Source organism: Benincasa hispida, chromosome 1, assembly GCF_027475165.1.
Source record: "Benincasa hispida cultivar pf3 chromosome 1, pf3_genome.v1.1, whole genome shotgun sequence".
In the NCBI taxonomy this organism is placed as follows: Eukaryota; Viridiplantae; Streptophyta; class Magnoliopsida; order Cucurbitales; family Cucurbitaceae; genus Benincasa; species Benincasa hispida.
The window spans coordinates 71,302,359-71,319,721 of NC_143478.1; the positions used below are offsets into that span (position 1 = coordinate 71,302,359).

Genomic DNA, 17,363 nt, shown 5'->3' on the forward strand with positions numbered 1-17,363 from the left:
GAGCCTTTTCTCAAAGACATTACTTGACAACTCCCTCTGCCCAAAAATTTGGTGCAACATCCTGGAAATGGAATTATTTGTTGTTTCTAATTTAGGTTTGTATAATCCTTTTTCAGAAAAAAAAAAAATTGCAAAAATTTATTATCTTTAGAAAGTAATTGCCTAAATTGAAGGTTTGATAGTGCAATGATAATCAATCATATGGTTCGTCGTAATTTTTGTAATCCCATATTGTCAAGATATGAATTTCTAATATGAGGGAGTTTAGATTCAAACTTCCAACGTTTTGGTTAGAAAAGATATGTCTTAATTTTAGAAGTTGTAGTTTGTAGGATTTATTTTTTATTTATTTTTTACGATCCCTCCTTTTAAAAGATACTAATAGTCAGTTTTGTATCAATGGACATCACGATTAATATTTGTCTATTCTTAAAGGAGACATTTGAGACAATGACTATGCTTAGACTATAATAACCATCTTTTGCTACAATACATACTCTTTTGTAATCCATAATTAGCTACCGTCAACACTATTTCAAAACCCCCATTTGCTACAATATTTACTATTTGCTACCGTTTTTACTGTTACTATTTCCTCCTCAAATTAAAATAGTTTACACCTCAAACACATACTATTATAACTCAAATAAAATAATTTGCATCCAACACAAACTAGGGAAATTTGTACGAATGACCCAAAAATTGAGCCCAAAATGTCAAATGACCCATTTTTAAAAAATAATGTCAATTGACCCTTTGCTGACATCATCGTCATACTAAATTATGTAAATTGCCCTTACTTCTTCGTCTTCTTACCTTTTTACTGAGAACCCACTAAAAATAAACTATTCTTCATACAAATTTTCTAAGGCTAACGGCTTCGTATCGCTCATAAATGAAAAAACTATTTTCGGCTTGCAAACGATTCTACTGCCACTGACAAATCGAATCTTATCGGTAAATCTTTCAATATGGGTTTTTTTGTTTGTTTTCGATGTGTTCTGTGGTTGAAGACGAGTAGAAAGAGTTTATGAGCGAGATAAGTGAGAGTGAAATCGGTAGAGCGATACCGGAGAGAGCGAATGTGAGCGAGATAAGTGATCCTATAGTTTTTTTTGTGTTTATTTTTCAGGTTTTTGATGTGTTATGTGGTTGAAGACGAGTAAAAAGAGAGAATGTGAGGGAGATAAGTGAGAGCGACACCAGAAAGAGCGATACTGGAGAGCGCGATAATGGAGAGAGCGATTCTAGTGAGAGCGATGCTAGCGAGAGCGATTCCAGCGAGAGCAAATCCAACGAGATTTAAACAGAATGTTGTTTTACATTTTTTTTGAAGGAGTTTACTGATTGAATTTTTTAATAAATGCAGGAGTGATTTAAGATGGCTATACGTTCCAGAATAGTCGAAGCCGATCGATTTCTCGGTCAAGTAACCAGCTTGGCCCACATTGCTAATGCAAACAAGATTGTCAAAGAGAAGCTCATGCCTACGCAGTTGGCCATGTTCAAGAGAACAATTTTTGGGCGATTTGTAGACGTTGATATGGTGTTTAACAGCCTAATTGTCCATCACATGTTGCTTAGAGAAGTGAAGAGGACAAAATTAGACTCAATGTCATTCTCTGTCTGTGGGAAGGTTGTCATCTTTTCAAAGGATGACTTTTTGGTGATGACTGGTTTGTGGCAATCCCCATCACGAGTTGATCGGAACCAACAGTTCTCATCTGAACTTGCTATCAAGTATTTTAGTAATCGAGTGACGAAGGAAACTTTACACCTCTGTGAACTTGAAGAAAAATACAAGGACTTAGAGTTTGAAAATGATGATGATGCTATGAAGATCAATCTAGTTTACTATATTGAGGTCGCAATGATGGGGAAAACAAACAGAAAAATGCAGTCGACCTCAAACGTTTCAAGGACGTTCAAAACTTGGAGTACTACAGTAGTCTTGAGGGTACCATTATTTAGGAGAGGACATTGGATGCCCTAAATATTGCCTTAAATGATAAGAGCAGTCTATACAAGACGAGGGTCAAAGCAAATAAAAACTATGTTGTGAAGTACTCCTTACGTGGATTTCCACAAGCATTCTAGGTAAATTTGATTAACATAATAATCGTGTTGTTTGATCTAACATTACTATTGTTCTTAATCTATTTTAAATTTTATTTAGGTATGGACGTACGAGATCCTAGCTTCATCGATAGTTGGGAACATTGCAGAGTGAAGGAGCAAGGTGGCTTTGCCCTGCATATTACAATGGTCATGCTCCCATTCAGTATCCTTCAAAGTACTTGAGAGAGAGATATTCGAGTCTAACAATGTACGTTTACTCTATGCATAATATGTTTATTTGGTTGTTAAATTGATACTAACCAGTTTACTGGGTTGTTAATGCAGATAAAGGTTAAAGAGGGCATTGTGATGTCAGATGCTGAAAGGGAGTTTCGAGATACCCCAGTGGAACGACGACCTATATTTGAGCTAGGTTCGGATGATGACGTTCTAAAAGTGTCAATAGGTCGACGAGTGATTGGGGTAGTCCCGAAAGTGAAAGTGACGGTGATGACCATCGTGGACATGACAATGATGAAGTTGTCAGGGTGGAGGGAGGGGATGAACCCGAGCATTCTGAGCACGAGGATGCTGAATATGGAAGGGTGAAAGGAGGGACATACACACATAGTGATATTATGTTCCATGATATGATGGGGGACATACGCGAAGAGAACGAGTTGAACCAAGTTGATGTCTTTCTTGCAGACTCCGGTACATAGCAACCTGTGGATGAGGAGTGTCCTAAGTGTGCTGCCCGCCGCAGGGAGGGAGCCAATGCCGATGAGTCTATTTATTTGTACCTGTGGTCCATTGACAGCTCACTATCGAGGTTGGATGGCCGTATATCTGGTTTAGATAGTCGTGTATCCAGTATGGAGGAAAACATAACTGACATGAAAGGGCAATTGTCGGCCATCCTGTCATTGTTGCAGTCTATGTGCAAGGTTTGCATCATTTTATGCCTTTATGCGTTTAGCTTTTACGTGTTCGTGAACTCACCATTTTATTTTACTAAATGAAGGGTTCCACGGTGAATGAGGAGACGACTAGATCACCTATCCCATCTCAGGATCCCAATACGACTGCGACTGCCTCTAACACTCCCATCCCCATCCCCCCTCTACAGCCCGATACCACCACTTCACCTACTCCCACCCCCTCTCTACAGCCCAATACCACCACTGCCACGACATCACCGATTGACATCGAACTTATACAGGCCAACGTCCCACAAACAGAGGCCGATATGTCTGCCTTACTCACTATGCCACATACAGAGACTGACATATCTGACATCCAAGAGGCAGACACTTCTGGGATTGTTACGACCACAGAAGAAGTTCCACTGGTGAGTAATTTATTGATCAGTAATCTTTGTTTATATTTTTATATTTCTTGATGAGTAACGTTTTGTTATTTTTTATGTAGGAATCTCGAAGAATTAGTCGTAAGAGAAAACCGGTTGATAAATATATACCCCCAGCCCAAGTAAAGAAGAAAAGTGTGGCTAAACATCCTCTCCCAGGTGTAGCTACATCATTATCCAGATCGATCGTCACATATAACGTAGCACAAGATGTTCCACACAATATCCTAACAGAAATGATGGGCTGGATCTCAGATGACAATGCAAACAACGAGGTTCGAGAGAACTCCTTTAAACCACTTGCCAAGCAATTCTTCAAGGAATTGATTACCCTGAATTCATTGGTCGAGTGCGATGTAAGTGTCCTAGTCTTTACGTCTTTACATGTTGGCTATCTTGTACTTTTACTGACATATTATTTTTTCTGCAGACCATAAATACTTTATTTTATTTTATGAAAGATAAATTTTATACCCGGCCCGACACGTGCATGTACAAGTTCACCATCTTGCCAATTGGTGTAACGATAAATTTTGATATTTCGTTTCGTTAAGTTTTCTGGTCTTTAATTCTTTACTTAACTTCTCATTTTATTTGACAGAGTCATCTTAATGCTCGTGGCGGTGTATTTAAACGAATAAAGAATAAGTCACTTCTGGAGGCTACCCTAGCTTAGGAAGATGAAGACACGTGCAAGGACTACGTCACCGGTAAATTTGATGTCAAATGAGCAGATGTGGATTTTGTTTATTCGGTGATGAATATCAGTGACCACTAGATGGTCCTTGTAATGGACATTAACAGAGGCCACATATTCGTGTTCGATTCATTTCCGTCATACACACCAATGACAAAGCTGGTGAATTGGCTAGAGGCATTGACTGTCACAGTACCATCCCTACTTCACTATTGCGATGTGGATCGATCAAAGCTGGACCTATCAACAGTCTGTTGGAAAATCTTGCGACCTATGAACCATACAACATGGGTCGCTTGATTGTGGCATCTTCGCAATAAAACTACTGGAACACCTGGTGACTAGTGCTGATCCATCCATAATCACTCAGGAGAAGATGGGTGAATATAGGATGCAATTAGCGTGTCAGCCATGGGCAAACACTCCATATTTTTTATATGTATAGAACATTGTATTTTTTATGTATGTAAAAACATTCATTTATTTTTTATGTATGTAAAAACATTCAGTGTATAATTGAACATATATTTTTTATGGAAGTTTAAAGTTCAATATCAGAATTTTATCAGAACATGCATTTTTTATGTATAATGGAGCTACTTCTCTTTTCATTGTATAATTGAACCTATATTTTCTATCAAAGTTCAATATCAGAATTTTATCAAAACATGCATTTTTTATGTATAATGAAGCTACTACTCTTTTCATTGTATAATTGAACCTATAGTTTTTATGAAAGTTCAAAGTTCAAAGTTCAATATCAGAATTTTATCAGAACATGCATTTTTTTATGTATAATGGAGCTACTGCTCTTTTCATTGTATAATTGAACATCTATTTTTTATGTAAGTTCAAAGTTCAAAGTTCAAAGTTCAATATCAGAATTTTATCAGAATATGCATAATTGAACTTAGAACATTATATGGTTCAAGGTTCAAAGTACAAAGATTGAGAGAGTAAGATTGTGAGAGAGAGCGAGATTGAGAGAGTGAGATTGTAAAAGAGAGCAAGATTGAGAGAGCGAGATGTTCAGAGAGAGCGAGATTGTGCGAGAGCGAGATCGTGAGAGAAAGCGAGATTCATGGAAAGCAAGATCGTGAGAGAAAGCGAGATTGAGAGAGTGAGATGTTCAGAGAGAGCGAGATTGAGAGAGTATTTGTTATCCATTTTTGTTACAAGTATAAAGATTGAGAGAGTATGAAGTCATTGTTTTTTGTTACAAGTATGAAGATTGAGAGAGTATTTGTTATCTACTTTTGTTACAAGTATGAAGATTGAGAGAGTATGAAGTCATTGTTTTTTGTTACAAGTATGAAGATTGAGAGAGTATGAAGTCATTGTTTTTTGTTACAAGTATGAAGATTGAGAGAGTATTTGTTATCCACTTTTGTTACAAGTATGAACATTGAGAGAGTATGAAGTTATTATTTTTTGTTTTCAGTATGAAGATTGAGAGAGTATGAAGTTATCAATTTTTGTTACAAGTATGAAGACTGAGAGAGTATGACAATGGAGAGAGTATGAAGATTGAGAGAGTTGAATATTGCTATTATATAAATACTCCAGCTTGTTATTATTTTTTGTTTACAAGATGAAAGTATGAAGTATGAAGTATGAAAAACAATGAAGTATGTTACAAGTATGAAAAAGTATGAAGTATGTTACAAGTATGAAAAAGTATGAAGTATGTTACAAGTATGAAAAAGTATGAAGTATGTTACAAGTATGATGTATGAAAAAATGATCAATGGTATTTATAACTAAGTTGGATGAGGGGTGTTTATGTCTCGGTCTCTAGAATTTTCGGCACGTCGCACGGTTGTAAGTGGTTCAGTACAATTTTGGCGGTTATGTCCATAATTCCCACACCAACCACATTTCATTTGTCTGTGAAATTCTCCTCTGGATGGTATTCTTCTCACTCTCCGTCGCCCAGCTTGTGGCACAAACTTTGGAGGTAGGATAATCTTTTCTACGTATCCAGAAGGCCTTTTCCATTCAGATATGTGGCCAAGTGGATTTATAGGCTCCGCATACGCAGTCATTAGAGAGTCCACTGTATAAAATCGACTACAAAGATTGTGGATGAGTATATTTCTTTCCTTGGTAGCAACAATTGCATGGGAACATGGGATAACAAGTGAGTCAAATTCCTTACACGTGCATTCCTTCGTGTGAAGATTGACAATACCGTCCAATCGATTATCTCGCACGTGTGCCCGATAACAAATATCATTTGCCCTTATCAACTTCACTTGCCAATCGGGTTTCACAGTAGTCAGAGTGCAATGTCGTTCGAGATGCCCAATAATTCCTCCGTTTGTAGAACCACGATTGGAGCATTCCTCTAACATGTTCAATCAAGCATACTATGGGCATCAGTCGATACTCTTTAGTTAAGGAATTGAAACACTCTGCACTGTTGGATGTCATGTTATCATATCTTCGTTCTATTTGGTAAACCCGTGCCCACTTTTGAAGACCGATGTCTTCCAAATATTTCGTGACAACACCGTCTTTAAAACTACGGAGTTCGTCCTATTTTGTTTGAAACTCTGTCATGTGAAATGCCCTTGCTGCATCTCTAAATATCTTAACAACCGTGCTATCCTTAAAGTTTGTAACCAGATTCTGCTCTATATGCCATATGTACAATCCATGAAATGCTGTGGGAAAAAAATACACAAATAGCATTGCCGATAGATACCATCCGATTATCGGGTTCTCCAATACTACATTTCAAGTTTGATATAAACCATTTCCATGATCGATCGGTTTCATTGTCCACTATTGAATATGCTAATGGGTATAATTGATTGTTCTCGTCCATAGAAACCGCAACCAACATGGTGCCTTTATATTTTCCTTTCAAGTGCGACACATCAACAATAATACAAGGCCGAAAACTTGCAAAACCTCTAATACAAGGCCCTAATGCCATAAACATATACTTGAAATGCACCTTATCTTCAAGTTCGATCTCAAAGACTATACCCGGATTCTTTATTTTTAGCGCTTCTCCATAAGCATGTAGTATGAAGTATGAGTATTCTGGGGTACCTCTAGTGAGATCATACACAGTTTCCCTTGCACGCCACACTTTATCATAACTTATGTTCACGCCATAATCTCTCCTCATATCCTCAACGATATGACTAGGTTTATAAATACGTCCTACGTGAACTTATCTTTGATGAGTTGATCAATAACCGTAGCAGTTGCTTGTCTATGGTCGTGATTCAAAATTTCTATGTAACATGTCTGCGAACTACAGTACTTTGTGATCTTGAATATATCAGACCCTTCCATTTTGACTGCACGAAGGCTCCACTTACATCTCTCCCCAATGCATTTGACAGTGAACAGAGAGGAAGAGGTGCAAGGCATAATCAACTATGTCCTATGACTTCCTGACCTTAAATTCACAATTTCTGTTGATGGACAAAATAGATAATCTCATTTTCAAGTCCTTTTTGAAAAATAGTGGACCAACTTCAATGTTCTCTGTCCCAGATGAAGAGATGCCAGGCATAATCAACTTTGTCCTATGACTTGAAGACACAGATGGTGGAACCACTGAAGCTGCTGTAGAACGACGCACATCTCCATGATCACGATCTATTTCATTCAATTCTGCTGGTTGCTCATTCACATCTACATCACTGAAGGACCATAATCCATATAATCAAATATTGATGGTACAATGTTGGTAGACAATGGAATATCATCCTCTTCCCGACGAAACTGATATGATTCCTCGTATTGTCTGTCCACAGCCATATCATCATAACTCACATTTCCAAACCCCTTTCCAACCCTTTCGTCTTGTTTAAACTTCAACGTTACAGCTATCTGAAGTCTACTAAACTCTTCTCGCAAAAGAAGGAATCACCTTTGAAACACTGTCGAAAACCAGAGAAGTAATCACCTTTGAAATGGAGTTTAGAGTTTAAAGAAATCACCATTGTATTGTGTTTAGGTATTATTGATTTGATTTGAAGCTTTCGTCGTGACATTTTGTCAAATCAACAGTACATTGACGAGCAATCACATCAAACCAGGGAATTTCAAACGAGACCAAGAGTGAGAGTGAGAGCGTTTAATCAGACAAGAGCGAGACTTACCTCGTGAGGCCGGTGTAAGGGCATGGTGATGATGTCAGCAGAAGGTCAATTGACATTATTTTTAAAAAATGGGCCATTTGACATTTTGGGCTTAATTTTCGGGTCATCCGTAAAAATTTCCCCACAAACTATTATAACCCAACTATAATAACTTAGGATTATAATAACAACTCCTTGCCCCAAACGTTCCTGTTGGTCAAATTCTTCTTTTCCATCAACCTTACAGCATAGCTTCCACTTTACTTTTCACTCTCGAGATTTGAAAGCTTTAACCACACTTTCAAGTTCTTTAATGGTCCAAGTTCTTCAATTTTACAATCCTCCTCATAACCTACTCAAAATTCAGTTAATGTTTGAAGATCAATTAATTGACTCAAATGTAAAGGCATTTTCACACCCTCGATGTCATAGAATTGTAAATGTCTTAACTTGATTAGTTTAAGAAATTTTGAATTATTCACTCCATTTGGTATGTTTAAGCATTTGAGATATCTCAAATGCTTGAACATACCAAATGGAGTGAATAATTCAAAATTTCTTATATTCACGACTAAAATACGCAAGCAAACACAATTTTGCTCAAATTTATCGTTGATTTTCTTGTCAAAACAAATTAATCTGTGCAACTTTCTTTTACTTTTTTCACTAGAATTGATGAGACAAAAATTTCTTTGACTAAAATTTCTACGTTTAATTTTAGTATTGATGAGACAAAATCTTTGTCAACTTTTGATATATTTTCCATCACACTTAAATTTTGTCACCGATTTGTCGTAGTTCCCTTCAAACTTTACTGCCCCTCCTAAGACTTCTGCAACTAGTGGTATTCCACCCATTTTTGCAACCAGCTCTTCTCTACTAATTTCCAACTCTAGGCCATCTGCAATTACACCCTCCTTGAACAAGGACCAGCATTGATCATCAGACAATTTTTTAGAAGATGACTCGAAGTTGTCCCCATGACAGTTGCAATTTCTGCACTCCTCGTGATCACAATAATACTATTTTCAGATTAATATTCCCTTAACTCAACCCACAATCTACTTCTTCATTCCAAACATCATCAAGAAGAAGAAAATAATTTTTATCTCACATCTCCTCTTGGAGCCTTCAAAGTAAGTTCTCCTTGTTCAACCCACTGGAAGTGGATGTTTTTGTTAGACTTTGAAAGATCCCTTCCAAAATATTGATGACAATAGATGGTCTAGATACGCAAGTTTCATCAAAATGAGCTTTAACCAAGTCATGATTGAAGACTATCTTTACCAAAGTTGTTTTTCCCAATCCACCCATACTCACAATGGGTATGACGAATATTGGATGTTCATTGCTAGAATCAATCACCAACTTCACTATGTTTGAAACTTCAACTTCTCTTCCTATTACAACTTCTTCAAAATTAAGATTTGACATTGTTTCCCGAGTATGCTTAATTAGATCAATATTCTTATGTGTTTCAGTTGATCTCTGCCCAACCAGAGCAACCAATCCTAAAGAACTTGCCTCACAATAATGTCTACACAAAGTTTCAGTAATGTCCTTCATTTTTGTGGGCATCAATGTGGATGATTGAAAATGACCAGTTGGAGCATATTTGGCCTATTTGGAAAACATGTGGGTCTCATGGTCTTCCAAAAGGTTGTCCGCCATAGCTTGTTCAAGCACTGAATTAGAATATTGTGTACTGGCACATGTCGATCGCCACTTAAATTACCTGGTTACATGTTCGTCTCGTGATTTGAGTCTAACAGTGCTATGAGTGAAGATAAAGAATGATAATGAGTGGAGATGGATGATGGAATAACTTCTCTCTAAGTAAGAAAAGTATGCAATGCATCCGAGTGGATGTAAGCACCTTGTGAAATGCGTACAAGCTTTCCTAAATCAGATTTAAGTATAAATCTAACTTAAGTTTCTTGGTAAGTCTAGGGACGAATGCAGGGATTCTGGAGTAGTCTAACACAGATTCTGTTTTCAATCTAATGCAGAGGGTTTCTAAATTTGCTTAAGTGTGGATTATGTACACTAACCTAAGTGCACACATACAAGACGAAGTAGGAGTTAAGAGGGTAAAAATGGGAAATCATGGATGAATGGTCTTAAGTACTGGTGATATGCATTGATCCAAGTGGGAGTAACAAGCTTGTGATTACGGTGAAAGTGAGATGAAAATGGTATAGATGTTGGTTTACAAACTAAGTGTTTGTGGTATGCGTTGGTGTTTTTGTTCCTTGGTTCACTTTCAGTTCAAAATTTCTCAATGTGAATGTCACATGTATTCCTATCTCTAGGATGCATGTGTTGATTACAAAGAACAAAATAAAGATGCAAGTAACTTTATCTCTAAATCTACTACGTGCTCCGACTTGATGCGTTCTATAGTTAAATGTCTCTCACGACTACTTAGTAACTTAAATCAACTGATCAGGATGATTGATGCATGGAATTCAAATATTCATTAAGTTAGAAAACTAGTAAACATGAGCAGATTTGAATGTAAACAAATGGATAAGTAGTAATTCATCAACGATTGAATTAAAGATAGCAAATGCTTGTACAACAATTTCGCTTGACAGAATGAAATGAGAGATGGAAATGAGATGTAGAATGAAGAAGTCAAGCAGGGAAATTTGTATCAAATAATACAAATAGGAAAAAAAAACTGATCATATATACCACATTTCAAATATTTGCTAATATAGCAAACATTGACTGGTCAAGCTGTTACTTTTTTTAAAATTCCAAGTTTACCCTTTCTTTCCCTTTATTAACTTTCCTTTTTCACATTTCCATTTTCATTCTTTCACGGTGAAGCTCTGTCGAAGAATCAGTCTCCATGAATTCCAATTTGTGAAGCTCCGTGATACTTCGATCAATTCCAATTCGTGAGTTCGTTTTTCTTTTTTCGATTGCATCTTCGATTGGGAGTTTGATTTCTTTGAGCGTTCTTGTTTTTTCGATTTTTAAAATTTTTTTTCTCGATTTCTTCAGCTCATTTAGTCTTTTTTTTTCTCTTTTTCTCAAGAACCTAATGATTTCTTCAGCTCATTGTGAACATAATGGATTGTGAACGGAGATTGTGTATTTTCATGAAATTTTTGTTCATTGCGTTGTTTACTTTTTCTTAAGTATTTTGAGTTTTGGTTGATTAATTAAATTAGGGCTTGCATTCTTTACTCTTTTATTTGATATTGTATATTATTTCTATAAACATATCAGTATATTTTGATGTTTGATATTACAGTTACCTTGGTTTTTTGTTTGTCATTTATGATTTTCTACTATTTTCAATGTATTAACTTAGGGTTTAGAAGCTCCTGTCATCATTTGGAAGATATCAGTGACTATCATTGATAGTGTCTATCACTGATAGAATATATGTGATTGCTATCATTTTTTATTTGTTCATTATTTTTTATTGATATCCATTGAAAGACATGCCTAGTTATAGACTGGTATCAGTGATACTGATAGATTTATATTTGCTTTTGATAGATATTAGAACCTATTGATATTGTTATTCAAGAGTTTTTGTTTTACTTTTGCAGGAATTTTAAAACATGGTTATTCTAATAGTTGTTTTTCATAGTGGAATATGGAATGAAAAACACTGTTATGTGAATTACAAATCTACTAGAGTTTTAGTAGACAATATAATGGTTGTTGAAGATTTTATGGGTTTAATAATGAAGGAGATTTGTTTGGATGTGTTTACTTCTTCTATAGAACTTTCAGTTTTATTAGATTTTGTTATGAATGAAGTTCAAAATGTAGTTCAAATTCGTGAAGATAAGGATATAGCTTGATTTTTTGGCATTAGTTAAGGAACACAATACACGACATCCTTTGATTGCTCATGTCAGTAGTTCATGTTTGGAAGTGTCTTCTAATGTTGTTTCTAGTGGGGTTGAGAATTATTTGTCTATTTTTCTTTCTTCTAAGCCTATGATTGATGATGGCGATTTCCAAGTGATTATGGATATACATATTGCTCGTGATTTGAAAGAAAAAGATATGTTTTCTATTAAAGAGATTTTATCAAATTGTTTTTATTTGTTAGCGGTTAAGAAGAATTTTGAATTTAAGTCTATAACGTCAAATTCAAGAGAAATTGTGCTTCGATGTGTTCAAGATGGTTGTCAGTGGTATATGAGGGCATCCCATTACAAGCGGAGTGTTTTGTGGATACTTAGGAAGTTTATTGATATTCATGATTGTTCTATAAAAAGTATTCAAACTTGTCATAAGCAAGCTTCTTCGTCCTTAATAGCTGAATGTTTGAGAAATGATTTTAGATTTAGTTCTTCTCATACCTCAACTCCTAGTGATATTGTGAATAAAGTCCGTAAGGAATTTGGAGTAACTATTAGCTATTATAAAGCATGGTGGGCAAAAGAGCAAATAATGAAGTCTTTAAAAGGCGATGCACGCGAATCATATGCTTTGATTCCAAAGTTTTTGATAAAGTTAGAAGAAAAGAATCCAGGTTTCTTGTTTCTGACTTATTATATGATCTATCAATGATAGTTCCTATCACTGATTGGAGATCACTGATATCTTCCATCACTGATAACATGAAAATAATGGAAGCTATTGTTGATATACTATAACCAGTGATAAAAGCTATCATTGGTAGGCATCAATCAATTATATACCTTTTGTAATTTGGCTTAGTTGTTTATTTTCTTCTTTTAGGTACATTCACTGCCTATGAAGCTGACATAAATGGACATTTTAAGTATTGTTATATGGCTATTGGAGCATCAATTGGGGGTTTGAAGCATTGTAGGCCTAATTATCAGTTGATGGGATGTTCTTGAAATGTAAATATACTGGGACTCTTTTGACGGCTTCAACAATTGATGATAACAATCAAATTTTTCCTCTTGCTTTTAGTATTGTTGATTCTGAAAATGATGTATCCTGGAGATGATATTTTGAGAATTTAAAGAAAAGTTTTGGTGAACGAGAAGGATTAGTCATTATTTCTGATCGGCATTTTAGCATTCCGAAAGGTGTTATGAACGTTTTTCCAAAGTTTGAGTATTGTGTTTGTCTACGCCACCTTTTGCAAAATATGAAGTTGATTTATAAGGATTCTTTAATTGATGACATATATTATAGTTGTGCAAAAGCTTATACAATTGATAAGTTCGAGTTTTATATGAAATGGATGAAATCAATATATCCTACAATTCACTTAGTAAAGTTGGTTTTGAGAAGTGGGCACGTGCACATTCTAGGAGAAAAAGGTATAATATGATGATTACTAATATTTCAGAGTGCTTGAATAATATTTTGAAAGAGCCTAGGGAGTTCTCTGTTGCATCATTACTTGATATATTAGAGAAATACTTCAAATTTGGTTTTATGAAAAAGGTCACTCAACATTATCCATAAAGATTGTTTTGACTAGTTGGGTAGAGTCTGAGTTGCGAGAGCAATACAGTCAGTCAAGAAGCTTCAAGGTACAAATACCTTAACTATTAGAAAATATCATTAATAACAGTTATCAATGATATCTTCTTTCATTAATAATATGTTATCTTTGATAGAAGCTATCAATGATATTTTTTGTTTTCATTGATAGCTTGAAAATATTTAATCAGGTAGGGATAGTATCACTTACATTTTTGTTTATATTTTAATTTTCATTGACATTCCATTAATTCACCTTGTTGATTACATTTCGTTGACTATTTTATTTTTCAAGTTGATCCTATTAACAATGAAGAATATAAAGTAGTTGATGAAGACAATCAGTTTTTGGTAAATTTGGCCTCTAAATCGTGCAGTTGTCATGTTTGGGATTTGGTGGAGATTCCATGTGCTCATGCTTGTGTTGTTATTCGTGGGCTAAATTTAAATATATATGCTTCTGTGTCGGACTACTATTTTTCCAGTACATTGTTATCAACCTATAAAGGATTAGTTTATCCTATTGGAAATCATTTTGATTGAAGATCTGTTGATGTTGGTGTGAATGTATTACCTCCAATAGTTAAACATCTGGCTGGACGACCACGTAAACAAAGAATATTATAAATTGGTGAAAAGAAAAGGAGCGCGAAGTGCAGTCGATGTCATCGTCGTGACCATAATTGTAGGACATGTAAATTGCCACTAGTTGTTTAATGAAGAAGCTTGATTTGTAATTGATGTTTGTAATGAAGAAACTTGATTTGTAATTGATGTTTGTAATGAATAAGCTTGTCTTATAATTGATGTTTGTCCATCAATTTATCAATGATAGTGAGACGACCGATGTTTTTCACCAATTTATCCATTAGATTGTAGTTGTTGCTTGTTGTCATCAATTTATCCATTAGATAGTGAGACAATTTGTTATTGATGTTTGTCATAAATATATTAGAGACCTTGTTACTAATGTTTTGTCAATGGAACAGACTTTGTTGTTGATATATCCATTCTTTAGTCAATATGATACTTTACAATATGATGCTTTTGTTTATGAAGCTTTTGTTTTCCTTTAGCCACAACAATTCAAAGAAATGATATCAAGCTAGTTATAATAGCTTCTGTCAGCAATTAATACAATGAATTCAAAAGCATCAAAACTTCTTTTGTTAAATAATTATACTAAAAGATAAGCATTTTTGCAGAAAATCCATCAATGATAGATTCTATCACTGATAGCATGTCTATTACTGATACCATACTATTAGTGATAGAAGCTGTGCAACTTGTGTTTAAAGTTTGATCAACCCAACAACCTGTTGAAGAACACTAAAATATATTGAAAGTTGCAACTATAGCAATCATATTTACAAAGGATTCATATTGATTCAATCTAACTATCATTGATCTTGTAAAATAACAATGTAATTTCCAAAAGCATAACAATCACTGTTTATTGTCCAAAATAATTTCCAATCTAATTTCGAATCTAACTATCACTGATCTTGTAAAATAACAATCTAATTTTCAAAAGCATAACAATCACTATCTAACTAGCACAGAAGCCTATCTATTTGAAAAAAAAAAAAAAAAGCAATCATCATTGTCAAACAGAAGTCTATCTATTGTCAACAAACAACTATATTTATTGTCAATCAAAGTTGTGATATTTTTTGAGATCAAAGCTTGGAGCGTCGTCATTCTACCTTGGAGAATGCCTTGTAGCTTTACTTGGAGACACCTTGGTAGACACATTCGGAGAGACCTTTTTTTCTTTCTTTTGTTTTTTGTGTTCTCCAAAATTTTCTTGGTCGGTTTCGCTTGTCTTTTTAGTCTCTTGTTGTCCTCCATATTTTCGACGACAACCTTTGGTCTATATTTTTTTGGACTCTTTTTAAGAGTCTTTTTAATAACCTGAAATCATGAAATCAAATATAACATGACATCTATCAATGTTCTATCAGTATCGGTCAAGGAAATAAAGCTTCCTATTATTTATACTATCACTGATAACAAACTATCAATGATAGCTTGTTATCACTGATAATTGGTTATCAGTGATTTCAGATATCACTGATAGCATGCTAATCTTATAATTAAAATCATCAATCAATCAATACTTACATTCTTTTTCGTCATATCTTCTTTATCTACATTATTTTCCTCTTATTTATCTGTATCCTCTTTTTCTTCTTGATCTTCCTCTTCATCTTCAGGATCATCTTGCAATTATTCTTGCTGGTCATTCTCTTGAACACCCTTTTCTTGAGCCTCCTTGTCCTTAGCATTTTAAACTTCAGGTTGCATGCATATATCATTTATGTTATTGTACTTCTTTACAGAAAAAGAAAATCACAAGTTTAACCTCTAGAACTTCCAAAATTGCATCTAAAAGCTTCAAACTAGATGATGGCGCTTTGTTCTTCTCAAAAGATTCTTGAGATTGCTTTTCACCACCTTCTTCTTTTTGTGGAAGTTTATCACTGATAGCTTCTTTTATGTGGCCCAATATATCAAGAATCTCCTTGCGCTTTTCATGGATGTCCTTTTTAATATCTTCTTGTCCGCTTTTTAATTATTCAATTCCTTCTTGTAATGATGCAATTCTTCTCCCAGTTGACATTTGTTTTCCTTCTTTTTCTTTTTCAATATCCATCTCCCTTGTTTCCAGCTCCGCAAAATAGCCATAATAGTTTGATTTTAATTCTTGTTCAGTTGGAACCAATGAAGCAACGGTAAACTAAAAGTTTAATAAAGATGTTAGTGATACAACATGTTTATAGAAACAATCACTGATTTCAAGCTATCATAGATTGCTTCTACTTACAATAACATGCCATCAATGATAGAAGATATCACAATAGTTACAAATGACTGATAGCAGCTATCACTGATAGTGGTATCTTCTATGTTATAAAAGCTGAAACATCAGTTATAGTTTCTATCATTTGATAGTATGATAATAATATATATAAATAAAGGAAATAATAGTGATAAAAGACTTACACCAGTGGCTTTGAAAAAATTGTTGGTTATGTGTTGCCAATCATTAGGTTCTTGAGATTCCCATTGAGTAAGTCTAGGTCCACTTTTTATTCTTCGTGGAAATCCAATAGTAGAATTGGATAATCTTGGTATAATTTCAAAAGCCCAATATACCAAAGCAAGTGAAAATCCTTGGATGAAAATGGAAGATGGCTTATTGATGACAACCTTCTTAAAAAACTCTACAGGTAATTCAAAGGAAACCTTGCCCCATGGATAAGATCTAAACTTTTCTTCATCATCCAACATTTTTAGATGCTTCCAACTTACTTTGTTATGTCCTTGTGTAGGAATTAGGAAGCTTTCTAGAAAATACAAGTGTGCAAGTTTGACCTTTATATCAATGGGTATATTGGCATTAGAACCTAACAAATTAAAAGTAGGTTGGAGCTCTCTTCTTATAATTTTCGTATTTGTCTTGAAAAAGAAGTTCCTAATTGTGTTGTCCATTGATTCTTGTTCAGTATAGATACCATCTATAGGGTAATCATCACAATTTAAACCTGTTACTAAACAAAAATCCTTGAGGCCAAATTCTGAAATATGTCCTTCTAAATTAAAGGCCAAGATATTTTGTTTGGTAGTTGTGCATTGCCTTCTAATTAGGTGTGATATGAGTTGGTTGGGCACCCTTTTCATTTTCATATCTAAG

General features: G+C 34.7%; 1 protein-coding gene across 1 annotated transcript; it reads right to left on the bottom strand.

The window, feature by feature from the left end:
- Window positions 1–5,884: 5,884 nt before the first annotated feature.
- Window positions 5,885–6,478, bottom strand: LOC150038694 (uncharacterized). The gene has a single exon (XM_090314150.1). It carries the CDS (start codon window positions 6,476–6,478, stop codon window positions 5,885–5,887), a length of 594 nt encoding a protein of 197 aa, XP_090170276.1.
- Window positions 6,479–17,363: the final 10,885 nt, after the last annotated feature.